The sequence below is a fragment of the Heterodontus francisci genome, chromosome 39 (assembly GCF_036365525.1).
Source record: "Heterodontus francisci isolate sHetFra1 chromosome 39, sHetFra1.hap1, whole genome shotgun sequence".
Lineage (NCBI taxonomy): Eukaryota > Metazoa > Chordata > Chondrichthyes > Heterodontiformes > Heterodontidae > Heterodontus > Heterodontus francisci.
In genome coordinates this window covers 18,533,443-18,561,257 of record NC_090409.1, presented here as the reverse complement: position 1 = coordinate 18,561,257, position 27,815 = coordinate 18,533,443, and the positions used below count along the sequence as shown (strand labels likewise).

General features: G+C 43.6%; 1 protein-coding gene across 2 annotated transcripts; it reads left to right on the top strand.

The window, feature by feature from the left end:
* The first annotated feature begins 311 nt into the window (after positions 1-311).
* LOC137352911 (uncharacterized) lies at positions 312-14,796 on the top strand. Of its 2 annotated transcripts, XM_068018758.1 has the most exons (6): positions 312-427; positions 2,716-3,072; positions 4,255-4,563; positions 9,554-9,673; positions 11,962-11,981; positions 14,207-14,505. In XM_068018758.1, exons 1-6 carry the CDS (start codon positions 376-378, stop codon positions 14,315-14,317), a joined length of 969 nt encoding a protein of 322 aa, XP_067874859.1. In that variant the 5' UTR covers positions 312-375; the 3' UTR covers positions 14,318-14,505. The 2 variants fall into 2 exon arrangements, with proteins under 2 accessions (XP_067874859.1, XP_067874860.1); XM_068018759.1 differs by lacking the exons at positions 9,554-9,673; positions 11,962-11,981 and having other exon boundaries at positions 14,425-14,796.
* Positions 14,797-27,815: the final 13,019 nt, after the last annotated feature.

Below are 27,815 nucleotides of genomic sequence, written 5' to 3'. Positions count from 1 at the left end.
GTTCTCGGATAAAACGGCCTTTTTGAGTTTATTCTTCTTATTCCTGTTGAAGATTGTCATAGCCGAGGAATTATTCGGTGTGAATTTTTCCCACACCATGTGATGCCAAAGCCAAGTGTTGGGAAGTAAATATCGGCTCAGGTGGGAATGCAAAATGCGTGACATCGCACCGGGTACCCCAGTTAAATTTCAGCCTTTGGATGTGGAAATTACTGCCTCTGGATTTTACCTTGTCACTGAGGAAATTCTAACCAATAATCACATGGTCAAGTCTGTTTAATTTCCCAGAAACGGAAACGAGAACAGCTTCTTGTTTTGCTAACTGATACACTTGGCTATTTTTCTGCGTTTAGTCCACACTCAACAGCCAACAGTATGAAGAGTCTTATTCTTGGCCTTTCCGTTTTTCTCCACGTTCTAAATTCAGGTAACCTTTACAACTAATTTGACATTTATTTTTATTTTTGTTGTGGCACCCAATGGGGGCGAAATTCGATTTGAGCGACTAATTTCTATTGAAATCAGAGGGTGCAATACTGGACAGGAGAACGGGTGCCGAATACAATACCGCCCGTTTTACCTCACCGCCTCTGTCAAATTTCATCCCCATCATGTTCGGTATTAACCAACATGTAATACAATGGATGGAATTCCTCTCTTTACTACTTCAAACTCAAGTAAGAGTGAAAATGTGAGTTTGATAATACTGTGGGGCTATGTAGATGGTGTCCTTTAATACACCGAGAGGCAAATACCTTTCAACACCCCACACTCACCTAGACCCCTTGATTACTAGTTTTATTTCATTAAGTATATTATCAACGGCTGCTAACTAATATGTGGATGCATTGAATCAAAGGGAACTGGATAATTATTTAAAGAGAATAAATTTGCAGCGCTAAAGGGAAAAGGCAGGAAAGTGAAACTAGATCAGTCGCTCTTGTACAGAGCTGGCATAGACACAACGGGTTGAATGGCCTCCTTCTGTGCTGAAACCATTCTATGATTCTATTCCCCCTAGTCATGGCCATCAGTTCCCATCATGGATTTCACAAGCAGCACACTGGGCTAAGTGACTCAAGTCCGGGAGGCTCTGCAATATTTACTGAAAAAGAAACTGATTGTGTCAAGGAAGTGGAAGGTCTGGGAGTTGCTTTAATTTCATTGTAAGTTTTAGGTCAATCAGAATTACACTTTAAGTTGGGAAATCAGATCTAAATGGGACTTACCGTTCAGATGAGCTACAAACCGACACGGGTACGAGGGTGCTTTCACAGGCTTCACAGGCTTTATTGCGTTTTCCACAATAAGCACAAAATCGTGATACTTAACAAAGGGCAGTTGTCAGCATTTGTATTCACGATGGAATACCGGTCCTCAACCTTTGGCTAACTTTGGCGCCTTGCCTTTTGATTGAAGTCTACCTTCTGTCTTATTCTGGATGATGCTGCACACTTTTGGGGTCTTACAATTTCTAAATTTATGTACCTTTCCCCGCTTAGTTCTGTGCCATATTTGGTGAAACCTGTTTCTGTTCATCTGATTAGTCAGTCATTACCTAAATTCCCTTCCATGATGGTTCTTTAAGCCCTGTTTAGGTCATTGTCATTGTCATTCAGGGGCTGCAACTTGGTGTGTCCTTGCTGTGTATTCATCCACAGTGACCACTCCATGAGATTGATATGTGCTTGCCCTGCTTCACAGCTATTTCGCTGGACATGTTTACAGTCTTTTCTGATTAAAACGCTAACAGGATCCCTGGGGTAATCCACAGTCTAACGACGTTTAAATAAACGGTCTTTGCATGGTCTGGATTAACACTTCCCATTGCTTCTCCGCATGTCATGAATTGTACGGAACTTTAGCTCACATCATGCTTTGTCGTAATGTTACATATGAAATACAATTTTAACTGTTATACTTAAGGATAAGACAACAAGGTCTAACAGTGCTATAATAAAATCAACTCAATCCTACAGCAGTTTTACGGAAGTGACATTTTCAGCCAATGTCAAATTTGCTCTGGGAATTTGGATCTTTCCACAAAAAGGGCAGCACTTTGCAGGCGGGCCGGCGCATTGATCCAAATATGTGAGAACAAAAAAAAAATCAAAGGCCTCTCCCTGGAAGGCAGAGTCGGTGTCAGGCCTACTGTGAAAAATTTGAAAGCTGGGAATTATTGTGTCAAGTTTAACCAGTCACGTTTACTCCTGTTTGTTCGACATTAATTCACTCACTATTTTAACTAAACGTTCAACTGTTTTCTAAGTTTTTAATAGTTTAATGATTCAGTTTAGTTGTTGGACAGAGTAATGCCATATCAATGGGCTTAGCGCAGCTGCTACAACATAGATTGCTGTAAAAAAAAAAATGAGAGTTGCAGGCAGGCCAGGGGAGCATTGGAATTGTCCAGTATGGAGAGAACAGATGCATGGTTGAGTTATTTAGTAGCTGTTAAGCTAAGGCTGGAGCAGGGTCAGGCGATGTTGCTGTGGTGGACGTTATGGTAGACTTGTTGATGGTGATGATATTGACTCGGAAGCTCGGCTTGGAGTTAAGTAGGGCGCCATGATTGTGAATGTTCTGATTCAGCCTTTGACGGTGGCGGGGGACAGAGATAGAGCCGTTCGTTTGGGAATGGATTTAAGGAGTAAAGCTGAATACTTATCCAGACGTGTCCCGTCCTGTTTAGTAACATATTTTGTTCCGACATAGGTACCACTGAGGATGGACGTGGTGTAGATAGTACAGAACTGGCTCTTTCCAACGGATCAAGCCTGGTTTTACTGCCTTGTTCCTCCTCGCTTCCCCATGGAGTTAAAGAGATCCAGTGGATATTTGAACCTGCCTCGGGAAACCATGGGACTAGACTTTGCACAATCGATAAGAAGAAGCATCAGTGTAACTCCACGACATACTCGAATATAAAACTGGCAGAGCCAAAGGATTTCACCATGGGGAATTATTCTCTTTACTTTAACGCGACAATGGAATATGCTGGAAATTATTACTGTTTCTTGTATCCAGAAGACCTAATTCAGAGGATGGAAATTCGTCTGATAGTGATTAATGGTAAGTTACTGAAACCATGTCATTGTCCAGTTATATCTCTGACACAAACTGCTCCATCATTTTTCCTATTTTAACCAATGTTCTGTTAGACTCTAATTTATTAAATACCAGATGTTTGTTCATTAGTTTCGTGGAAAAGAGTAGCATTAAAACAGTGCCACTGGCCAGAGTTATTGCACACATCTAAAACCCTTTCTAAACCCTAAATGTAAACACTAAATTTTGTGGAAATATATTTACAAAGCTTTGGTTAGTCGCCAACTGGAGTATTGTGTCCAGTTCTGTTCATTACACTTCAAGAAGGATGTGTGGGCTCTTGAGAGGGTGAAGAGGAGATTTATCAGAATGATTCCAGCGATGAGGGATTTTCTGCAAGGTTAAGTTGAAAAAGTTGAGTTTGTTCTCCTTAGAACAAAGCAGATTGAAGGGAGATTTAATAGAACTGTATACGATGATGACAGGCTTAGATATGCTCGATGAGAAAAAAACTGCCCCCATTAACTCATGGTACAAGGACTAGGGGACACAGATTGAATGTTTTGGGCAAGAGATGCAGGGCGAATATGAGATAGCACTTTATTACACAACATGTGGTAATGACCTGGAACTGACTGCCCACAAGGGTGGTGGAAGTAGGGACAATCAATGATTTCAATAGGAGGTTGGATGGTCACCTGAGAGAAATAGTCTTGCAGGGCTACTGGGATCCAAACGGGGAATAGGACTAACAGCAGAGATTCGTGGAGAGACTGCATGGACTGTATGGGCGAATGACCTCCTTCCGTTCTCGAAATGACTCTGTGCTCCCATGGGAAATCAGTTGCATTTCTGGAACCTTCCCCTCAGCACTTCTGCTCGAAACTCACTGGGGTAGAAATTGACTTCGAGGGGATTGACTCTTGGCTGGCGAGCATGTGAGCAGGCCACAAAACACATCCCATTGAAGAGATGCAAATGCTCTTTAAGGTCGTCAGTGATTTGGTTTCTCTCTCCAACTAAAAACACAGGCAATACCGCTGAACAGTGCATGCACGTGAATCATTCGAATGACGTTGGGCTTTGGACCATAAGGTGTGGCAGGCCCAGCAGCTGCACCGGCCCACTGTGCGTGACCGAATTTCCAGGCCACAGTTTAATCCATGGCGCATTCTATCAGTTTAACTGGTTCTCCTCTTCCCACAGTGTCTGTGACTCCGGCCCGTGCGATTCCCCTGGAGAGCTCCGTGTTCCTGACCTGTGAGATTTCTGACCTGTCTTATTTTAGCAGCATTGATTGGAGCACTGACAGCAACGTAATAACTGGGAAAGAGATTGAAATTCAGTGGAAGTTGAACAACGAGCTGATTCATCAAGACCAGCGGCGGAAGTTTGATTTCAGGAGTTTGAATATCAGCAATGTTCAACGAGGTGATGCCGGACGTTACACGTATACTGTCAGATACAAGAATGGAAAGTCATTTTGCTCTTATAACTCTCTCTTGGAGATATCAGGTTAGCCAGAATCTTAAACTTCCATTTGCGTGTGATGTTTGACATCAATTTGGTCCCAAAATCAAAGAATCATAGAAATGTTATATATAGCACAGGAGACCATTAGGCACATCGTGTGTGTGCCAGCTCTCAGCAAGAGCAACTCAATTCGACCCATTTCCCCACTTTTTTTTGTTCCTATCGTCCTGCGTTTTCTAGTCTCCTTTCATAGGATGGAGGCTTCGTTGGCTAGGCCAGCATTTATTGCCCATCCATATTTGCCCTTGAGAATGTGGTGATGAGCTGCCTTACTGAACCACTGCAGTCCATGTAGTGTAGGTACACCCACAGTTCTATTAGGAAGAGAGATCCAGGATATTGACCCAGTAATGGAGAAGGAAGGCCGTTAGAGTTCCAAGGCAGGATGGTGTGTGGCTTGTAACGGAACTTGCAAGTGGTGGTGTTCGCACTAAAGGGCTGGTAAGGTCAGGAAAGAAAGACGACTGAACCGGACTCGTCCCGTCTCCTACCATTTTTATCCCGCGCCTGATCCAACCTAACCCGACTCGATCATTTGAATAAAAGCAAAATACTGCGGATGCTGGATATCTGAAACAAAAACAAGAAATGCTGGATTCACTCAGCAGGTCTGGCAGCATCTGTGGAAAGAGAAGTAGAGTTAACGTTTCGGGTCAGTGGCCCTTCTTCGATCATTTGAATGTTCACTTTACCTACCTTTCGATTTTCACTTTTTCAGTTTGTGCAGATAAGCAACAAAATCTGTAACTGGACTTGAAAGGTTGTTTAAAAAGATGAAGATTGGAGCCACAAAGTCAGCGATTTTTTGGTCACTAGTTAAACAGAAACTCTTGGAGTTGTGCCCAGACAGGTTGTGCCACACAGTACCAGTATTGCTTACAATAAACACAATTGCCCGAAGGCTCAGTACTGTATCTGTGTCGACTAGAGTCCTGACAGTGATCATTGTATTTTTTTTCATATGAATGTATTATATGCTATAATCATTATTCACTCTGGACCTTCCTGGTCTATGCATCTCAGCTGCTCACTGGATAAACTCGCAGTAAGTATTTCAACCTGTAAAGCAGGAGTCTAGGTAATGTATAATTATATTTTCTGAGCCTTCGGGCAATTGCTGTGTTTATTTTAAGCAATACTGGGTACAGTGTGGCACAACCTGTCTGGGCACAACTCCATGAGTTTCTGTTTCAGACGTGATCAAACAATCACTGACTTCGTGGCTCCGATCTTCATCTTTTTTAAACAGCCTTTTAAGTCCAAATGCAGGTTTTGTTGCTTTTCTGCACAAACTGAAAACGTGAAAAAAAGAAAGTAGGGCAAAGTGAACATTCTGGTTTTCGGGTCGGGCACGGAAAGAAAAGTGAAAAAACTCGGGCCGGGTCAGGCTTGGGTCAGGTCGGGTTCAGGTTAAAAATGAATTGACTTGGGCCGGGTCGGGTTTCAGTCGGATGTAGTTCTGTCGGGGTCGGGTCGGGTTTCCTTTGCAGACCCGAGCAAGCCTTTACTGCAAGTGCTGATCTGCAGTACTGTTTGTTTAAAGACTCCTGCTGGTTGACCAGCATACACACCACCAGCACCTCGCACGCATCTGCTTCCCTCCTCCTTCTAGGTGATGGAGGTCACAAGTTCAGAAGGTGCTGCCGAAGCTGGCTTGGTGAGTAGCTGCAGTGCATCTTGTAGATGGTACACACTGCTGCAATTGTGTGTCAGTGTTTGTAGAGGGAGTGAATGTTAAAGGTGGTAGGTGGGGTGTCGATCAATTATCTCTTCAGATAATGATCCAATATCCTTTTGAAAGCAGGATGGAATCTGCCTCCAGCGGACTCTGGTTCAGTGCATTCCATATCCTAACCAGTCATTGCATAAAACAGCCAATTGTTGCCATTTTTTTTCTGTCATTGGACTTAAATCTGTGTCCTCTGGTTGTTCACCATTCTGCCAATGGGAACAGTTCCTCCTGATCGACTCTGTCCAGACTCCTCATAAGTCTAATCACTTCTTTAGGGCGGCACAGTGGGGGCAGTGGTTAGCACGGAAGCTTCACAGCTCCAATGACCCGAGTTCGGTTCTGTGTACTGCCTGTGTGAAGTTTGCCAGTTCTCCCTGTGACCTCGTGGGTTTCTACCAGGTGTTTTCATTTCCTCCCACAGCCTGAAACTTGCAGGTTGATAGGTAAAGTGGCCATTATAAAATCCCCTTAATGCAGGGAGGAGAATTGCATGGATGTGATAGGGAATATGGGATTAATGCAGTTAAAATGGGTGGTTGATGGTAAGCGCAGACACTTTGGGCTGAAGGGCCTGTTTCAGTGCTCTCTGACTTGGATCAAATCTGCTCTCAACTTTCTTTGTTCAGAATAGCCTCCAGTTCTCTGTAAAATCTTCTCGGTTTGTATGACTAACCACCCCGATGGAAGTTTGTAAAAAGACAAAAATAATAATTTGTGACTCCCAAATTTCCATGGGGCTGCCCTTTTTAGGTAACATCTGACACAGGTCAGTCTAGTAAAGCGGTCGGCAAAATTGATGGAAACCTTGGAGATAAGTTTCAAGGACAACTACAAAAAATTATTCTCTATTGTCACCCGCAAAAGTCATTTTGAGAAACCTGCTCTTGCTGGTCCAGGCGTGGTAAACCCGAGGAAGTGCATTTGCAGTGAACAATTTGATCTTACTGTGGTCAATAAATGGATTTGGGAGGAGGGATAGAGTTATGCCCCGCTTTGTACAACTACATGGTCAAAGCTTTGAAATCAACCTGTTTATCACAAAACGCCAAGGCGATTATAGATGAGAAAAAATCATTCTGATTTAAACTATTAAAAATTCTACAAAGCCCCACTCACGTCCCATTCAGCTTATTTAAATGAATCTCAATTTTAAAAAGTTTGCACTGTCTTTCTGTTGTGACCATAGACTTCATAGCACCAGCCTAGTTCTGCTTCCAGGTAAATGTGATCCACGAGTTGTGAGTTGTCGGAAGGATTAGGATAAATGGGTGGTTGATGGTCAGCACAGACCCTTTGCGCCGAACGGCCTCATTGCCGAATGGCAATGATGTCGCCAATTAAAGATCAAGGGTAGATGGATGGTCTTCTTGGAGTATATGATGTAAAAGCTATGTTGCATTTGTCTGATCAAGTCCTGATGTTGTTCAGACTGTTGCAGGCAGACATGGATTGTTTCATTATTGGAACTAAATACTGTAAAATCGACAGTGAAAACGCCCACTCCTGACTTAATTACAGAGTGAAAATAATTAATGAAGTGGCTGAAAATAGACCACGGAGGTTGCTTTGAGAAATCCCCGCACTGATATCCCGGGCTGTGATGATTGACCTTTGACAGATTCCATCAACCTGCTGTGTGTCTGGTGGAATTCCAACAACTGGACCAATTCCTTTTGATTCCCATTGGGATTCTTTTTGCAGGATACTTTTGTGCCATTCTCGGTCCAATGTTGCCTGTTCTAAAAGGCAGGTCATGTCACCAGTTTCAGCGTGCTCACCATAACCAGTCTGTAGGTAACATTGGTAACATCAGATCTTCTGTCCCACAGCTGTGAAATCCGTTTCCTGGGAGACATTGAAAACACCAACAGGAAGATAAATTGATATAAATTGTAACCCACAATGACCACAGCAGATTGCAGTTTCTCATCCCATCAGACCCCACAATTGTCCACCTTTCTGTGGTACGGCCTGTCTTGGAACCAGATAGTGAGATTCGGGTTCACCCTTTCAAAGCAAAATGGAGCAATAGCAAATAGATTCATCTTTCGATTCTTCAGATGTAGAATGCACAATTACCGCCCATCCACAGTCATCCAGAGAGTAATAATAGACAGCCACGTACTTTAGCACTGGAAGCTAATCTGGGCAAAGTCCTCCCTGAATGACACGCTTCAACCGTGTTGCCGGTTATGCCACACAGATAGCTTCAATCAGTATAGTGCCAATTTTCATCACGGGTGTCTATTTCCTTGAAATTCCTTTCCTCCTCTTAATGTTTCCTGCAGAACTTACACCGACGTCCATCATTACAGGGAATTCACCAACTGGAACATTAGGTGAAATCCTCGTTTTCTCTTTGCTTTATGTTGCCTTTTGCTAATTGTACCTGGCAGTGAAAATCCTGACGGTCTTTGAGGTGGGGGACATTACCCGTGATAAATGATGCAGAACGAACAATATTGAATTCACTTCTATTTTGCAACCAGCCAGGTGTCCCCTTTTATTGACTTTAATGGTAAAGAAAATCAAGAGTTGTGTGCAATGGGCAGCTAATTCCATGTAGACCGTTTTACACCCTATCCCACATGGAAAGCTATCTCCAACATGCCTTGAATAATTATATGACTGAGGCCCAATTCAAACTGACAACAGGCCGCTCTCTTTGTGTATGTGCCACTCATCCAGAGCGAGATCTGGGCCCAGAAATGGCGGAGACTAAACTCTACCCCAGTGACTTCTCATTTAACCGGTCACAAAGACATCTTCAATCTTCAATTTGAACGTAAAAAGCAGAACCAAAACCCTGACAAAACAATAAAGTTAACACTTATGAAATGTGCTTACATACCTGCAAAAATTAACTAGTACACGCATTATATCCATTTAACAACTGCCTTTGTGGAGTTTGCAAGTTCTCCCTGTGTCTGCGTGGGTTTTCTCCGGGTGCTCCGGTTTCCTCCCACAAGCCAAAAGCCTTGCAGGTTGATAGGTAAATTGGCCATTATATTTTGTCACTAGTATAGGTAGGTGGTAGGGAAATATAAGGACAGGTGGGGATGTTTGGTAGGCATATGGGATTAGTGTAGGATTAATATGAATGGGAGGTTGATGTTCAGCACAGACTCGGTGGGCCGAAGGGCCTGTTTCAGTGCTGTATCTCTAATCTAATAAACATTAGATAGGAACAGTTAGTTGAAACTTCTGCTTTACTTTATCACTGAGTGTGTATTTTCGCAGTTCCACCTGAGAATATGAAGAGGAACATAGCCATCACAGGTGCGGCAGTTGGAGTTACAGTGTTTGTTCTTGCCATGCTTCTAATAGGTTTGCTGATCAAGAATAAATGCAAATCAACAGGTAAATGTTGCAAAACTCACATACAGATACAATAGCTGCATAACTTTAAAGGTATTGCAACTCAGTGCTGGAACTCAAGCTTCTGGCTGTTCACACTTCTGGACTTCCCGTTCACTTGGATCAATCATTTCCTATAAGGTGAAAAGCTTTCTCTTTCCTGTCAACCATTTGCGTTCTCACTCATCCCCAGCTCTCCGCGGAGCTCAGACAATCCAGCTGCTAAATAAGTGTCTCAATTCAGAGGAGCGTCTTCTGTTAGTTAAGTGGATGTCCTGGACATTATGACAGTTTCTGTGTCAATCTTTTGAAATGGTCTGGTAGAGAATCGGCAGACACTTTCACAGTCCGACTATTTTCTTTTACCTGTCACTTCAATTCTGTAAGGGGCTTGCACCCTGCACCCTCTCCAAGGCCTTAACATCCTTACTATAGTTGTGGTCCCCAATATTGGACACAGTTCTCCAGCTGTGGCTTAACCAGTGTTATTTTTAAATAAAGGTTTATCAGAACGTGCTTCGTTTGTCAGTCTAGTCTTCTATGCATAAAGGCAAGACTGCATCTGCTTTTTAAACATTTTTTCTCAGCTTGACCTGCCATTTCAAAGAATTGTGTACATATACTCCCAGGTCTCCCTGTGCATGCACCTCCTTTATAATTTTGCACATCTTGGCTGTCCTCATTCTTCCTACCAAAAGGCATCTCTCACATGTCTCGACCCTAAATTTCATCTGCCATCTGACTGCCCATTTTATCTCCTCTTTCTTCCATATTTCAAACTTACTGTTAGTTTTTGCCAGATTCCGGAGAGTTTATGGTGGGGTTCTGTAAAATAAAGAAATTGGGTTTAGTTTAGTTTTGACAAGCACAAAAAAGACCAAATCATGTAAACACATCATACATTGAATTTGAGATGAGTTAGCATGATGTTTATTCAGATTGAGGATTCTGTTTCCTCTTTTTCCTGCTTCTAAGTTGGATGTTACGATGAGCAACATCGCGGGCGGTCAGTTTGATTTGGATGATACCATTTTCGCCGCCCATTTGATGATCTGCATAGTTCGATATCACCATTTCAGACTACCACCCAACGTTAAAGTTACTCACTTTTCCAGATCTCTGCACATCCTGTTGATCAAGAGGGAGACGAGACAATAACCACTATGATGTCTCAGCCCCTATGTTTCACCCCTTTGGTTGAAGTGATTCAATGCTTTCCCCCGTTGACACGGATGAGAACATGAACTCACACATTGATTACATCAACTACTGCGCTTGACTGTGATCTTACTTGCACCATCACGTAATCGGGCTCTTCCTTTCTGAAACACAAAGAGATCTTTTTCATTGTATCTGCTGTCAATGTGGATGACGCTTCTCTCTCTTTCAATCCTCAAACATTTAGATTGCAACCAAGAAGAAACAGGGTTGTACTTGGCATTATAAAACAGGAACAGCAATGTTTCGAGATTTATGTGACAGTCAGTCTCTTGGTGCAGTTATTTTATGTAAAACATTATAATATTATTCCAATACCTAAACAAATGGAATTGGACTGAAAGTTTTCAGAATATTGATAGTATTACATAGAATGTGCAACCCTAAAACAGGCCATTTGGACAAATGATCTATTCCACCCTACTACCTCTCTCTCAATAGCATATCGCAATATAACTTTATGCTTCGTGTGCATATCTAGATTCCCCTTAAATATATCTATACCATTCACCTCACTACTCCATGTGCTCAGGAGTTCCACATGCTCAGCAGCCTTTTGGTAAAGAAATTTCTCCTGCGTACCCCATTGAATTTGTTGTTGACAACTTCATGTAGATGGCCTGCAGTTGGAAATTCCCCCACAGATGAAGCATCTTCTTTACATCTGTCGGATGAAATTATGTCATAATATTGAAGAGATCAATTGGGTCACTTCTCAGCCTTCACTATCCGAAGAAATATATTCAAGGCCATTCTATTTTTCCTGATAGGTACATGCTCTCGGTTCTGGTATTATCATTTTCAATCTTTTTCTACACTCTCCATTGCCTCCATATCTTTTATTTCTAAATGGAGACAAGAACCGTGCACATTACGATCTAACCAAGCTCCTAAACAAATTTTACTTAGCCTTTCTGCTTTTCAATTCTATTTCCCCAAAAATAAACCCAATACCTTCTGTGCAGAATATTGGTTTAGAGTTAGACAAGGTGAAATATCTAAATCTGTTCTGGTTCTGTATCTTGTTACAGTATATTGCCAATACTTATTTATTTCTTTTCCTTTTGCGACAGCGGATCAAAATTCGGCTCAGGTAAGTTTTATGTTTTTATGACCGATCTATCAATCATGCAAGTGGGGGTGAAGCGAGAATGAAAGGAAAAGAAAATAATTGATCTTGGAAATAAGGCATATCGGGGAATGTTGTGTCGATCTAACCACCCATCCACCTCCTAAAACAAGAATTAACTCCACCAAGAATGCAAGACAGGTCAAAATGGTTATGATTGTTAACTAAAGAACTCATGATTATATCCCAGCAACCACCCGCCACTCAGAACACATAAAATTTGCAATATAAATTCTCAACCTGAATATTTTATACCAGCACAGCACATCGGTGCAAAAGGTAAGGGTGGAGTGTTTGCAATAACCTTCAGACAGAGGTGCCAAGTCAATGATTTATCTTGGTCTCTTCCTGGATATCACTATGTTTCCCTTCGGTCAATTCAATTCACTCCAAGGGATATCAGGAAACCTCTGAGTGCACTGGATACTGTAAATGCTAGGCACCGAGATAATATTCCAGCTGCAGTGTTGGAGACTTGTGTTCCACAACAAACTATGTCTCTGGTCAAGCTGTCCCAATACTGCTACTACACTGTCATCTACCTCACAATGGGGAAAACAGTCCACAAATATCAGGACAAATCCAATCCAGCCAATTACAGTCCCAGTATTCTTCTCTTGATCACCAGTCTCGTGCTAGCAACAGTGCTATCGAGTGACACTTCCTCAACAATAAGATGCTCACAGATGCCCACTTTGGGTTCCAACAGGACCACTTGGGTCCAGACCTCATTACTTAATTTCAAACGTGAGCTGTGAGTGCCGGCCCTTAACAACAAGGCAGCTTTTGAGCCAGTGTGGCATCAAGGAACTCGAGTAAAATGGAATTTTATGGGAATTGGGTGGGAAACTCTCCATTGGCTGATGTCACACTTTGCACCAAGGATGATAGTTCTGGTTGTTGACAACCAATCATCTAAGCACAGGGCATCGTTGCAAGAGTTTCTCGGCAGTGTCCGACCATCTTCAGCTGTTCTATCAATTATCTTTCCTCCATCATATGGTTCAGAGTGAGATGTTCACTGCTGACCACACAGTGCTCAGTTCCATTCACAACTCCTCTGTTAATGAAGTAGTCAGTGCCCACATACAGCAAGACGTGAACAACATTCAATCTTGGGCTGAGAAGTGGCAAGTAACATTTGTACCGCACAAGTTCCAGGCAATTACCAACTCCAATAGGAGAGAACTTAAACATCTCCTCTGGACATTCAGCAGCATTACCTCAGCATTGCTGAGACCCCACTATCAAAATCCTGGGGTTACCATCGACCAGAAACTTAACTGGGTCGGCCACATAAATGCTGTGGCTATAAGAGCTGGTCAGAGGGTGGGATTTCTGCTGCAAGTGACTCACATCCTGACTCTTCAAAGCCTGTCCACCGTCTAAAAGACACAAGTCAGGATTATGATGGACTACTCTCCACTTGCCTGGGTGAATGCAGCTCCAACAACATCCGAGAAGCTCAATGCCATCCAGGACAAAGAGACCCACTTGATTGTCACCTCTTCCACCACATTAAGCATTCACTCCCTCCACCCCTGTGCACAGAGCAGCAGTAGGTAACATCTACAAGATGCACTGCAGCAAGTCATCAAGGCTCCTTAGTCAGCACCTTCATAACCACAATTTCTTATAACTATAAGGTCAGCAGCTACATGGAACACCACCAACTACACGCTCCCGTCAAGTCGCCCACCATCTTGACTTGGAAATTTTGCACTGTTTCTTCACTATTGATCAAAATCCTGGAACTCTGTCCCAGCAGTACTGTGCATGTACCTAAACCACATGGCAGCAGTTCAAAAAGGTAGCTCACCAACAGCTGCTAAAGGGCAAAGAGGTGACGCTACATCCCATGCATGAATAAACATTCACCCTTTGGAAAGAGAATTGGATAAATATTTGAAGGCAAATTTGCAGCTGATACAGACACATTTAGACGAATGACATCCGACTATTCTGTATTCCTCCATGATTCAATGATATTAAGTTGCTGTTTGGCTTCCAGAAAGATATGTCAGTACATCAGTGTCCTCGACATACTTTGATTGACTTGTTGATTTTCCATTTGCAATATGTTAATAATTTTGCTAAAAAGTTGAAACAAATAAATAAATCCTCGTAAACGAGAAAGTGTTTCCTGAATTGATGAATATTTAATTCAATTTCCTGTTCCTTCGGTGCAGATTAATGAGGAAAATTATGCAGCAATTAATCTGTATGCACTGGGAAAAGCCAGGAAAAGTGTTAAGCGATCAGAAGAAGCCATCCTCTACGCCGAGATTAAAACAAATTAGCCGAATGTTGCACTGGATTACTGTCTGACATTGCTTGCGCGCCTTTGGATCGGACATCTCTCAGAGTTGTGGCCAATTAGAATTAACTCTATTTCATTGTAAAATAGGCGGAGTCATTGCTGATTGGGCGCTGAATTTTGCAAAGTGGGAACTTGTCTCTAAAGAAGCCTTTGCGATTTTGCTGCTGTCAGGGAGAAATCTCCATCTGCTTCCTCCGCTTTGTGTTGTTTATACTGTACAATAAACAGAAGGCTTCCTATGATCATGATTTGTAGTGAAATTTTAAATATGTCCTGAAACCAATATATTTGAAGTCTTCTACAATTATTCCTCTTCCCTGCAGATTTTGCAAACGTAGGGAATCAAGCAATTTAATTCAGTTTCACTTTCCTCACTTGAATTCTAATCGGAGTCCTATCCTGGTCGCTTTTCCTTCCACCTGTCGGTTGCTGCACAGACTATTGTATCAGGGCAGTCATCGCAATAACGAGGCGAAGGACAGTGTCGAAATAGCAAACGCTGTTTTCTATCTCAACTGGCGTCACCTGGTAGCCTAAAATGCAGACAGGATAATTAATGTTCTGTTTCTACTGGTTTTCTGGCGCCCACCGTGACCTTTAGATTTATTTTATTTCATTTAGAGATACAGCGCTGATGCAGACCCTAGACGTTTACCCATTGTCTCTTGAGACAAGGAGGCCAAAGAGAGAATAAAATGAATACAGCATTTTTTGGAAATGAGTTAAATATTAACGGAGGTTGGGTGATTAAATCGATCTTGTGGACATCTCCCCTGATATCATCCACCAGGAAGTTTGCAGAAATGACAGAATTTCCGATGAAGGTTTGAAATGTAACAGTAGAAAGATTTTTGAAAAAATGTGTGAAATTGAGAAATGTTGCTCGAGAGTACACATTCAGTGGAACAGTTTCGTCATAAATTCAAACAAGTCACACAGATGCAAAGATTATGCAGCAGTCCACTGCTTAAATCCAGGCAAAATTACAGTAGCTTATGATCAAATTTGTTTGTGTGCCCATTCGCTGAAAATTCAAGAGGACCGAATATTCCTCATTCATGTCAAAATCTCAGATTCAGGGAAGCAATTTTCACCATGCTTATAGCCCAAGCATATTGCATTTTTAACGGCCGAGTGCAGCCTCGTGTGACACAATTAGGGAATCAACAGGGATATTAGTTATAGTTATTTGAACAAACCATGATAGGTGTTGTCATATTTTATTCAGTAATGTAACCTGATATGTATATTAAAGTCAATATTAGCATTTAACTATCCACATATCCAACCATTGAAGCTGAGATTTATGTTACAAATTCGTAGACACTCGATTGGAAAAGTCGTAACTATGACTTTAATTGCAGCATGATCTTGTAGTGCAATTGTAATTTTACATCAACTTGGTTGCAAAGGGTAAAATATCCCTCAGGGTCATTTTCTGACAATTAATTGCAGAGATAGTTAAATACATGTGGAATAGAGTTTGGAGAAATAAAATATTGCAGCGTATATTATGTTCTTTTCAATAAATTCTGAGCATGAAAAATCCTGCTTCTTTAAATTTATTTGCAGCATTGAGTGTGAAACAGCTGTTGCAGTGGAAGAATGCACCCAAATGCCTGTTGAAAGTTTTCAAAATCAAGACCTTTTTCTTTCACTTCGACCAAGTCACAAAAATGTAAGACCGCATCTGTGATCTACCTGAATATTTGCTTATCTGAATTGTCGAAATGACTGTGCTTTGAGTCGGGACATCATTGGATTTGGTACTGGGTAATGAACCAGGCCAGGTGTTAGATTTAGATGTAGGTGAGCACTTTGGTGATAGTGATCACAATTCGGTTAGGTTTACCTTAGCGATGGGCAGGGACAGGTATATACCGCAGGGCTAGAATTATAGCTGGGGGAAAGGAAATTATGATGCGATTAGGCAAGATGTGGGAGGCGTAGGATGGGGAAGGAAACTGCAGGGGATGGGCACAATCAAAATGTGGAGCTTATTCAAGGAGCAGCGACTGCGTGACTTGATAAGTATGAACCTGTGAGGCAGGGAGGAGGTTGTGGAGCGAGGGAGCCGTGGTTTACTAAAGAAGTTGAAGCGCTTGTCAAGAGGAAGAAGAAGGCTTATGTTAGGATGAGACGAGAAGGCTCAGTTAGGGCGCTTGAGAGTTACAAACTAGCCAGGAAGGATCTAAAGGGAGAGCTAAGAAGAGCAAGGAGAGGACACGAGAAGTCATTGGCGGATAGGATCAAGGAAAACCCTAAGGCTTTCTATAGGTATATCAGGAATAAAAGAATGACTAGAGTTAGATTAGGGCCAATCAAGGATAGTAGTGGGATGTTGTGTGTGGAATCGGAGGAGATAGAGGAAGCGTTGAATGAATATTTTTCGTCATGATTTACAGTAGAGAAAGAAAATGTTGTCGAGGAGAATACTGAGATTCAGACTACTAGGCTAGATGGGATTGAGGTTCACAAGGAGGAGGTGTTAGCAATTTTGGAAAGTGTGAAAATAGATAAGTCCCCTGGGCCAGATGGGATTTATCCTAAGATTCTCTGGGAAGCCAGGGAGGAGATTGCAGAGCCTTTGTCCTTGATCTTTATGTCGTCATTGTCGACAGGAATAGTGCCGGAAGACTGGAGGATAGCAAATGTTGTCCCCTTGTTCAAGAAGGGGAGTAGAGACAGCCCTGGTAATTATAGACCTGTGAGCCTTACTTCGGTTGTGGGTAAAATGTTGGAAAAGGTTATAAGAGACAGGATTTATAATCATCTTGAAAAGAATAAGTTCATTAGCGATAGTCAGCACGGTTTTGTGAAGGATAGGTGCCTCACAAACCATATTGAGTTTTTCGAGAAGGTGACCAAACAGGTGGATGAGGGTAAAGCAGTGGATGTGGTGTATATGGATTTCAGTAAGGCGTTTGATAAGGTTCCCCACGGTAGGCTATTGCAGAAAATACGGAAGTATGGGGTTGAAGGTGATTTAGAGCTTTGGATCAGAAATTGGCTAGCTGGTTGATGGCAAATGTTCATCCTGGAGTTTAGTTACTAGTGGTGTACCGCAAGGATCTGTTTTGGGGGCACTGCTGTTTGTCATTTTTATAAATGACCTGGAAGAGGGTGTAGAAGGGTGGGTTAGTAAATTTGCGGATGACACGAAGGTTGGTGGAGTTGTGGATAGTGCCGAAGGATGTTGTAGGTTACAGAGGGACATAGCTAGGCTGCAGAGCTGGGCTGAGAGATGGCAAATGGAGTTTAATGCGGAAAAGTGTGAGGTGATTCACTTTGGAAGGAGTAACAGGAATGCAGAGTACTGGGCTGACGGGAAGATTCTTGGTAGTGTAGATGAACAGAGAGATCTTGGTGTCCAGGTACATAAATCCCTGAAAGTTGCTACCCAGGTTAATAGGGCTGTTAAGAAGGCATATGGTGTGTTAGCCTTTATTAATAGGGGGATCGAGTTTCGGAGCCACGAGGTCATGCTGCAGCTGTACAAAACTCTGGTGAGACCGCACCTGGAGTATTGCGTGCAGTTCTGGTCACCGAATTATAGGAAGGATGTAGAAGCTTCGGAAAGGGTGCAGAGGAGATTTACTAGGATGTTGCCTGGTATGGAGGGAAGGTCTTACGAGGAAAGGCTGAGGCACTTGAGGTTGTTTTCGTTGGAGAGAAGGAGGAGGAGAGGTGACTTAATAGAGACATATAAGATAATCAGAGGGTTAGATAGGGTGGATAGTGAGAGTCTTTTTCCTCGGATGGTGATGGCAAACACGAGGGGACATAGCTTTAAGTTGAGGGGTGATCGATATAGGACAGATGTTAGAGGTAGTTTCTTTACTCAGAGAGTAGTAGGGGCGTGGAATGCCCTGCCTGCAACAGTAGTAGACTCGCCAACTTTAAGGGCATTTAAGTGGTCATTGGATAGACATATGGATGAAAATGGAATAGTGTAGGTCATTTGGTTTCACAGGTCGGCGCAACATCGAGGGCCGAAGGGCTTGTACTGCGCTGTAATGTTCTAAAAAAAAATTCGAATCCTGTTGTATTGGAATTTTTCTAAGTTTGATGATTGCTTGCTTTCTGCTGTATATTGATTTGCTTTCGACAGGCATCTCAGCAATATCATCAAATGAGACAGTATTGTGATAAGTTGGAGCAGAGAGCACAGCATCTCAAAATTCCAACATGAATCTATTCCTTGTCCTTAAAACTTCATTGGCAAATTGCAAGTTGGAAATCTTTGATGGAGGAGCATTATACCTGATTCAAGCCACTGCAACAACTGACTTGTGAGTGCCAGAATTTCATAACGGAAAAGACAAAAAGATACCTAGTGTCTGGTATTCGTCATCTTAACGATTTCAGCAAGAACAACGGCAAGAATATAGCGGCTTTAACGTAATAAGACCTCCCAAGGCACTTCACAGTGGTTTTGTAAAAGACAGGTCACACGGTCATCTTGGGAAATAATAGAGCAAATGATCAAAAGCTTGGTCAAAGAGGTAGGGTTTAAGCCGTGGCTTCAGGTACAAACGCGAGGTAGAGAGGAAGAGAGATTTAAGGAGGATGTTCCAGGCTTAGGGTCTAGTAATTCTAAGGTGCAGCCACCAATGGTAGCCTGAATTAGATGAATGCAGGTCTCTCAGAGGGTTTCAGGGCTGGACGCAATTACAAAGATTGGAGCGATATAAAACGAGGACAACAATTTAAAAATTGAGGCATTGTTTTTCTGGGAGCCTGTGCCACTTAGCCAGAACTGGAATGATGGGTGAACAGCATTTGGAGCGAATTAGGACATAGGCAGCAAAGTTTTGGATGATCTCAATTTCACAGAGGGGAGAATGTGGGAGGCCGGCCAGGAATGCATTAGACAAGTCAAAACTGAAGGTTATAAAGGCTTGGATGAAGGTTTCAACAGTAGAAGGGTCGAGACAGGGGCAGAACCAGGCGAAGTTGTGGAAGTTGGAATAGGTGATCTTAGTGACAGCACGGATATGTGGTTGAAAGGCCATCGTGGGGTCAAAAATGACACCAAAGCTGTGACCAGTCTGGTTCAGCCTTAAACAATTGACAGGGATAGGGATGGAATTGGTAGTGAGCGATCCAGGTTTGTGGTGAGAAACCCTTCACAACATCCAATTGGAGGAAATTCTGCTCATTAGTACTGGATGTTGGATAAGCAGTCTGATAATTAAAGAGCCGTGGAAGGGCCGAGTGAGGTGGTCACGAGGTAGAGCCTGGTGTTCCTAGTGTACATATGGAAATTGACATTGTATTTTCTGATGATGTCACTCAGTGGCAGAATGTACATCAGAAATAGGAGGATTCCAGGGATTGATTCTTGGGGGTCGCCAGAGGCTACTGTGCGAGAATGTGAAGAGAAACCACTGATGGCGATTCTGTGGCTCGGATTAGATAGATAAAAATAAAACTATCGAGCCAGATGACAGTGGAGAGACGTTGGAGGAAGATGGTGTGATCAACTGTGACAGAGACTGCAGACAATTCGGGAAGGTCGAGGAAGGAATAGATTACTTTTGATGTAGTCACACATGGTTTAATCTGTGACTTTAATAAGGACCATTTCTTTACTGTGGAAGTGGCAGCAATCTGATTGCAGGGATTCAAACCTGGAGTTCTGGACAAGATGGGCACTAATTTGGGAGGTAACAAAACTTTCAAGTAATTTGGAGAGGAAATAAGGTTGGGTATAGTGTGGAAGCTTGCGAGGATGGGTGAAGGGTTATTCTTTTTTGAGGAGAGGGGATATGATGGCTGATTTAAAGGAGGAAGGTACAGAGCTCGAGGAGATAGTCCCATTAACAATGTGAGCTAACATGGGAGCCAGGAAGGGAAATTACGCAGTCATTTGTTTAGCGAGAATAGGATCAGAGAGCAGGAAGTGAGCCTTATGGTCAAGATGAGCTCGCAGATGGCATGAGGGGATATATGAGGGAAACTAGAGAAGGAAACAAATTCAGGGCGATGGCTGTGCAAGCCTGAGATGAAGTGCGCCCAGATTGGCTGTGAGCAGGGAGGGAAGTGATCGAGGCAACTGAACAGTGAGTCTCACTCTTGGCGAGAAAGTAATCCACGAGCTCCTCGCACTTGTTGTTGGAGGTGAGAGTGGAGGAGAGTGGGAGCAGACTTTTAAAATGTCGGGTTGCAGTGGAGCAAAAAAAGCCGGGATTATCTTTGCCAGGATAAATCGTGAACTGTTTCCACAGATAAATCAGGGCCAAATAGAGTTTGGTGCGGTTCAGTCACATCTGTCGATGAATAGCTCAACCACTTGTCCACGAGACTATTCAAGTCTGTGTCCCTCATATATCAGGAATCGGTCATGAAGGCTAGAACAAAGGGAACGGCCAGAGTGAATGAGAGCAATGGTTGTCTTAGGGGAGTACTGCACCGAAGCTGGAGGTGACGGTGCAATTGAGCAGGTCAATAGCTGCAGAAATGCCATAGTGAAAGGAGGGTCAACGGATAGACAATTGGAAATTTCAGAGTGCACTTCTAAGTGAATCCAGGGAGAGATTGTTCCAGGGGAAAATGCAGATGGAAGCAGGGTTTGAAGGGGGAAGTGGGATGTAGGTGGAGAGAAAGGCAAGGAAGGGATCATAGATGCCTTTATCCATGAATGATATTGTGGGGAAGCAAGGCCACGTGACATGAGAAGGTCAGGCTGGTGGCGATGAATGTTTGGATGACGTGAAGGGAGGAAAGAAGGGCCGTGATCTGAACGGAGAGAGTACCTTATGGATTGTGATAGAAGTTAAAATCGCCGAGGATGAGAAGCTGCTGAGGGAGAAGAGTTTTTTGAGAAATTTGGCATGGGATTTGGGCAGGCAGTAAAGAACACAATTTTAAATTAGAGGCAAAGGGGCAGAACAAGAAAGAGTACTCAAAGGAGGGGAAAAGAGCCAGAGGAGTAAGGAGATTGATAAAGATGAGATTTGGTTATAACAGCCACATCACGACTTTGACGGTCTGCGTGAGGAAAGTGGTGAAAGGTATAGACAGACAGAGGGGCCTCAGTTAGGGGGAAGGTGTTATTATATTTCAGCCAGGATTCCATTAAGACCATGATTCTGATGTAATCATTCCGATTTAAGGTCATGAATTCCAAACGCTTTGTTTCTGAGTGAAACAGCCTTCTGGAGCAAAATAAAGAGAGGGGCTGTGATCATTGGACCACTGGCGGAGTCCACAGGTTCAGCACTGGGAAGTGTGAGCTAAATAGGGAGGAACGGGCAAGATCAGCACCAAGCATGGATACTGAGTGGGAATGTCAGTGAGTGAATAGGGTAGGCAATTTGATAATGCTGCTTGTGCGGAGGGATTTCAGTGTGCATCAATGGGTCCTTCAGAGAATGGCAAGAGAGTCACAGAGGGAAGCTGTAGGCTTATCTCAGAGCGAGGCAACCCTGAGAAGCCTGCTGACGAGTAGGAATGTCCAAGAGTACTGAAGGGGTGGATTTAGGATTTGAGAATGCAGAGTACCAGAGAGGAAAGAAACTGATGGAGGGCAGAAAATAATAAAGTGGAAATGGAAGTGATGGGCTCTGGTCCGGAGCTGAAGCTAAAGTTGACAAGCAAATAGACATGGGGAGTACATACGCTTCATAGCCTGAACAGAAAATGGTCTGGCCATTATTCATGCCAATGCCAGGAGATGGTTAAAATGGAGCATATGTGTGGTCCATTGTCAATAAGAAATAAACTGCTTTGAAGTGAATATTTTTAGGTACAATGCTGTATTCTGTGGCCAACCTATAATGGGAAAATCAACATTATAAGTTATATTTTTGTAAAGAACGTGTAACTACTTAAGGAACAGTTTTCTTCTTGTTGGAGCACTGCCGACCAATTACACTGCCGAGGTAACAAAGTTGACATATATCCAGGGATGTACAGATAGCTTATGTTGATGGAAAATTTTATCCGGATGTCTGTGCAGCAGAAGTGTACAGAGTGTCAAATCTAGAAGCCGTTAAATTGCCAAAGCATTTCATGACTGTCCTGTTTTGAAGTGCCTGATGTGTTCTTTATGCATGGAAGGATGCAGAGAATATTCAACGGAAAGACAGAACTTGGTAGTAGAAAATCGCCTTGATCTTTAGCACATCAGGCAGTGTAGCAACAGGCATCCATGAGGTCCCGGTGAGGTCCCGGAGGACTGGAGAATTGCTAATGTTGTCCCCTTGTTTAAGAAGGGTAGCAGGGACAATCCAGGTAATTATAGACCGGTGAGCCTGACGTCAGTGGTAGGGAAGCTGCTGGAGAAGATACTGAGGGATAGGATCCATTCCCATTTGGAAGAAAATAGGCTTATCAGTGATAGGCAACATGGTTTTCTGCAGGGAAGGTCATGTCTTACCAACTTAATAGAATTCTTTGAGGAAGTGACAAAGTTGATTGATGAGGGAAGGGCTGTCGATGTCATATACATGGACTTCAGTAAGGCGTTTGATAAGGTTCCCCATGGCAAGCTGATGTAGAAAGTGAAGGCGTTTGGGGTCCAAGGTGTACTAGCTAGATGGATAAAGAACTGGCTGGGCAACAGGAGACAGAGAGTAGCAGTAGAAGGGAGTTTCTCAAAATGGAGACGTGTGACCAGTGGTGTTCCACAGGGATCCGTGCTGGGACCACTGTTGTTTGTGATATACATTAATGATTTGGAGGAAAGTATAGGTGGACTGATTAGCAAGTTTGCAGACGACACTAAGATTGGTGGAGTAGCAGATAGTGAAGGGGACTGTCAGAGAATACAGCAGAATATAGATAGATTGGAGAGTTGGGCAGAGAAATGGCAGATGGAGTTCAATCAGGGCAAATGCGAGGTGATGCATTTTGGAAGATCCAATTCAAGAGTGAACTATACAGTAAATGGAAAAGTCCTGGGGAAAATTGATGTCCAGAGAGATTTGGGTGTTCAGGTCCACTGTTCCCTGAAGGTGGCAACGCAGGTAAATAGAGTGGTCAAGAAGGCATACGGCATGCTTTCCTTCATCGGACGGAGTACTGAGTACAAGAGTTGGCAGGTCATGTTACAGTTGCATAGGACTTTGGTTCGGCCACATTTGGAATACTGCGTACAGTTCTGGTCGCCACATTATCAAAAGGATGTGGATGCTTTGGAGAGGGTGCAGAGGAGGTTCACCAGGATGTTGCCTGGTATGGAGGGCGCTAGCTATGAAGAGAGGTTGAGTAGATTAGGATTATTTTCATTAGAAAGACGGAGGTTGAGGGGGGACTTGATTGAGGTGTACAAAATCATGAGAGGTATAGACAGGGTGGATAGCAAGAGGCTTTTTCCCAGAGTGGGGGATTCAATTACTAGAGGACACAAGTTCAAAGTGAAAGGGGAAAAGTTTAGGGGGGATATGCGTGGAAAGTTCTTTACGCAGAGGGTGGTGGGTGCCTGGAACGCGTTGCCAGCGGAGGTGGTAGATGCGGGCACGATGGAGTCTTTTAAGATGTGTCTAGACAGATACATGAATGGGCAGGAAGAAAAGAGATAGGGAGTGTCGGGAGAGGAATGCAGAGTGGAATGGGGAGGGAGAAAGCGAGAGGGGGAAATGGGAGGGGGAGGGGAGAATGGGGAAGGGGCAATGGGGGAGGGGTTAATTGGTAGGGGAGGGGAGGGTAAATGTCTCTCGTGCTCCAAGCGGGTGCAGGGATGGCCGGCACGTGTGCTTCTCTTTTTGACTCAGTGCCTGGTTCCTGCGGGGTGTGCCAGTGGAGGAGGTTCCTGCAAGCGAAGGGGGGTGGGGGGGGGGGCGGTGCCGGCATTGACCGGACAGGCTGAATGTCCATACCTGGAGTGCTGTGTGTCCCTTTGGGTGACGGACCACACCAAAGCATTGGATATCCAGAGGAATACTCACGCACGTATCAGTACGATACAGAAGCAGGCTACTCGGCCCATCCACACTGTGACGGCATTTAACCTTCCCACACGAGCAACCTGTTCCACTCACACTTGCCCTCACTGCCCGCTTATCATTTTAGTCCCTGTTACTTCATTCACTCATCCAATTTACATCGATCACTGGAAGCAGATTCAATAGGAACTTTCAAAAGGCAATTGGACATGTATTTGAAGAGGACTCATTTACAGGGTCAAGGGAAAAAAGCTGGGCTGAGCGGAACTAAACTGGGCATGTCACAATGCTGCCTGAGTGTGTCAGCTGTGGCTTAGTTGGCAGCACTCCCGCCGTTGAGCTCGAGTTCAAATCCCACTCCAGGGCTGGTGCACAAAAATCCAGGCTAACGCTCCAGTGCAGAAGTGAGGGAGTGCTGCACTGTCGGAGGGTCAGTACTGAGGTAGTGCTGCACTGTCCGAGACTCACTACTGATGCAGCACTGCACTGCTGGAGGTTCAGTACTGAGGAGGCGCTGCAGTGTCGACGGGGTAGTACTGAGGGAGGTCTGCACTGTCGGAGGGCCAGTGCCAAAGGAGTGCTGCACTGTCAGAGGGTCAGTACTGAATGAGTGCTGCATTAGCAGAGGGTCAGTACTGAGGGAGTGCTGCACTGTCAGAGGCACCGTCTTTCAGATGGGACGCTACATTGCGGCCACATCTACTTGCTCGGTTGGATGTAAAATATCCCTTGTTACCATTTTGAAGAAGAGCAAAGAGTTCTCCCTGGAGTCCTGAAATAGATGTCCCTCAGTCGACATCACAAAAACAGGTTTTCTGGTCAACATCACAATGCCCTTTGTGGGATCTTGCTTTGCATGTACTGGCTGCTGTGTTTCCTACAACAATAACTACACTTCCAAAAGTACTTCATGGGTTCTGAAGCACTTTTTAGACGTCCATTGGTTGTGAAAGCTGCCATATAAATTCAAATATGTCTTGCTTTTTGAATGTACTAAAGGAAATGAAGTCACGATAAGGAACTTGATCTTAGGTATAAACGGAATTCACTGTGACAAGACGACTGAAGCAGTTTCACGCTTGGAATGGTGGGGGAGAATTTACTGGCTGCCAGCTTTCGGAAGCAGATCATTACTGTGTATGCAGTGCGCTAATCACTTGCCAAATTGGTCCCTGTGCCGATTTGATTGTGTTCACTCATGGGATGTGAGTGTCCCTGGCAATGCCAGAATTTATTATCCATCCCTAAAATTAGCATGCTAGCTCTCCTTGTCAATTCATTGGTAACTCACCCTTTAAGGGTGTTAATATTGGGGGCCCCTGCTGGGCACTGACATAAACCATGAGCCTGTTAAGGGAATGTTGCTGGGCACAGGCAATGGCTGCAGAGCCCTGAACAATGCCAGGAGTCGCTGCTGCTGATCCAGCCCTCAACCCATCAGACACTGATCTGTTTTTCCTGCTGGAAATGTCCCACAGGATGAGTGAGGTGCCTTCCACCCCCCCACCCCGCAGGTGGGGCGTAAAACTGACGTGAACCACACCAGTTTAACTGTGGAACCGTTAAAGCTTCACGTACGTTTCCGGGCCGGTGCCTCAAGCAGGTGTTCATCCCTTTATTGTAGAAATCTGCTTGATAAACCCCAAAAATGGGACGTAACTAGTTTCCATATGCACGGTCGGCAGAAAGAGCCGCAGCAATGTCTCCATGAAGGTGCCACTAACTTCCAATGGGTTATTAATAGGGCACATGCATTTCTTAAGGTCTCATCAGGTAGTTGCACTATAGAAATATTACAGTATAGGAATAGAATGATAAGACAGATGGATGCGTGGCTGGAAGGTTGGTGCAGGAGGGAGGGCTTTAGATACTTGGGACATTGGGACCAGCTCTGGGGGAGATGGGACCTGCACTTTAACCGATCTGGGACTGAGTTCCTTGAGGCACGTTTTGCTAGTGATGTTGGGAAGTGTTTAAACTAGTTTGGCAGGGAGATGGGGACCTGAGGGTAGACTCAGTTGGGACAAAATCGGAAATGAAAATGGAAGACAGAAACTTAGTGGGTGAGTCTGGCAGACAGAGGGAACAAAGGTTAGAAAATAAAGAGTTTGGCAGAGCTCAACGGTATCTACTTCAATGCAAGGAGTACAGCAAACAAAGCAGATCACCTGAGAGAACAGAGAGACACGTGGCAGCATGATATCACAGCTATTACAGAAACGTGGCTTAACGAGGGACAGGAATGGCAGCTTAACGTTCCTGGTTACAGGGCTTTCAGTCGTGATAGGAAAGAAGGGGCAGTGACAATTTTGCTCAAAGAATCACTGACAGATATAAGGAGGGTGATGTGTCAGACAAAGAAGAGCAGATACGTAGGCAAATCTCCGAGAAGTGCATAAACAATTGGTCAGTAATGGTAAGGGTTTTTACTCCCTCAGTATTAACTGGGATAGTTTCAATGTGAAAGGGATTGAGGGAGCAAAATTCTTCAGGTGCATTCAGGAGAACATTTTTTGCCCAGAATGTAGCAAGTCCAACAAAAGAGGGTGCAATTTTAGCTTTAGTTTTAGGAAATGAAGTTGGGCAGGTGGAAGGAGTGGTAGTAGGATAGCATTTTGGTGGTTGTGATCATTATTCAGATCGTTTTAACATAATTATGGAAAAGGACAGAGATAGAACAGGAGTTAGAGTCCTGAATTGGGGCAAAGCCAAGTTTACTAAGCAGAGGAGTGATTTAGCGAAAGCGACAGCGACAGCTACATGAAGGTACTAGAGTGTCTGAGCAGTGGGAGGCATTCAAATGGGAGATTCAAGGGGTTCTGAGAAAAAGGGTGAGACGGCCAACTCGAGAGCCATATTGATGTCAAGGGGCTCACAGGGTAAGATCAGGCAGAAAAGGAAAGCTTTCGTCTGACACCGTGAACTCAATACTACAGGATGCCGAGAGAAATATAAAAAGTGGAGAGGTGGAATCAAAAATGAAATTAGTACAGCAAAGAGGGAGCATGAAAGAATATTAGCAACCAAAATCAAGGTGAACCCAAAGGTGTTTTTTTCAATACATTCGGAGTAAGAAGAAAACTAAGCAAGGGGTAGGGTTCATAAATGACCAAAGAGGTAACATTTGTGCTGGGGCAGAAGATGTTGGCAATGCTCTTGATGAATACTTTGGTCTGTCTTCATTAAAGAGGCAGAGGATGCAGATATTGTAGTCAAGGAAGAGGGGTGTGAAGTATTGGTTGTGATAAGCATAGGGGGAGAGGAAATATCAATTGAATTAGAATCCTTGAAAGTGGGTAAATCGCCAGAGACGCATGAAATGTATTGCAGGCTGTCAAAAGAAGCCAGAGAGAAAAAAGCAGAAGGTCAGTCCATCATTTGCCACATCTCATTGGATGCAGGTTTGGTTTCGGAGGATTGGAGAACTGCTAACGTTGTACCTTTGTTCAAAAATGGAGCGAAGGATACACCGAATAATTACAGGTTGAACTGTCACTTAGAAGAACACAGATTGATCAAGGATAGTCAGGACGGATTTGTTAAGGGAAGAACTTGTCTGACTAACTTGATTGAATTTTTGAAGAAGTA

Bases quoted from the DNA above. Each gene is read 5' to 3' on its own strand.
- LOC137352911 (XM_068018758.1), top strand. From the start codon at position 376: ATGAAGAGTCTTATTCTTGGCCTTTCCGTTTTTCTCCACGTTCTAAAT. The intron at 4,564-9,553 runs GTTAGCCAGAAT...GTATTTTCGCAG, and splicing joins CTCTCTCTTGGAGATATCAG to TTCCACCTGAGAATATGAAG. The intron at 9,674-11,961 runs GTAAATGTTGCA...CTTTTGCGACAG, and splicing joins GAATAAATGCAAATCAACAG to CGGATCAAAATTCGGCTCAG.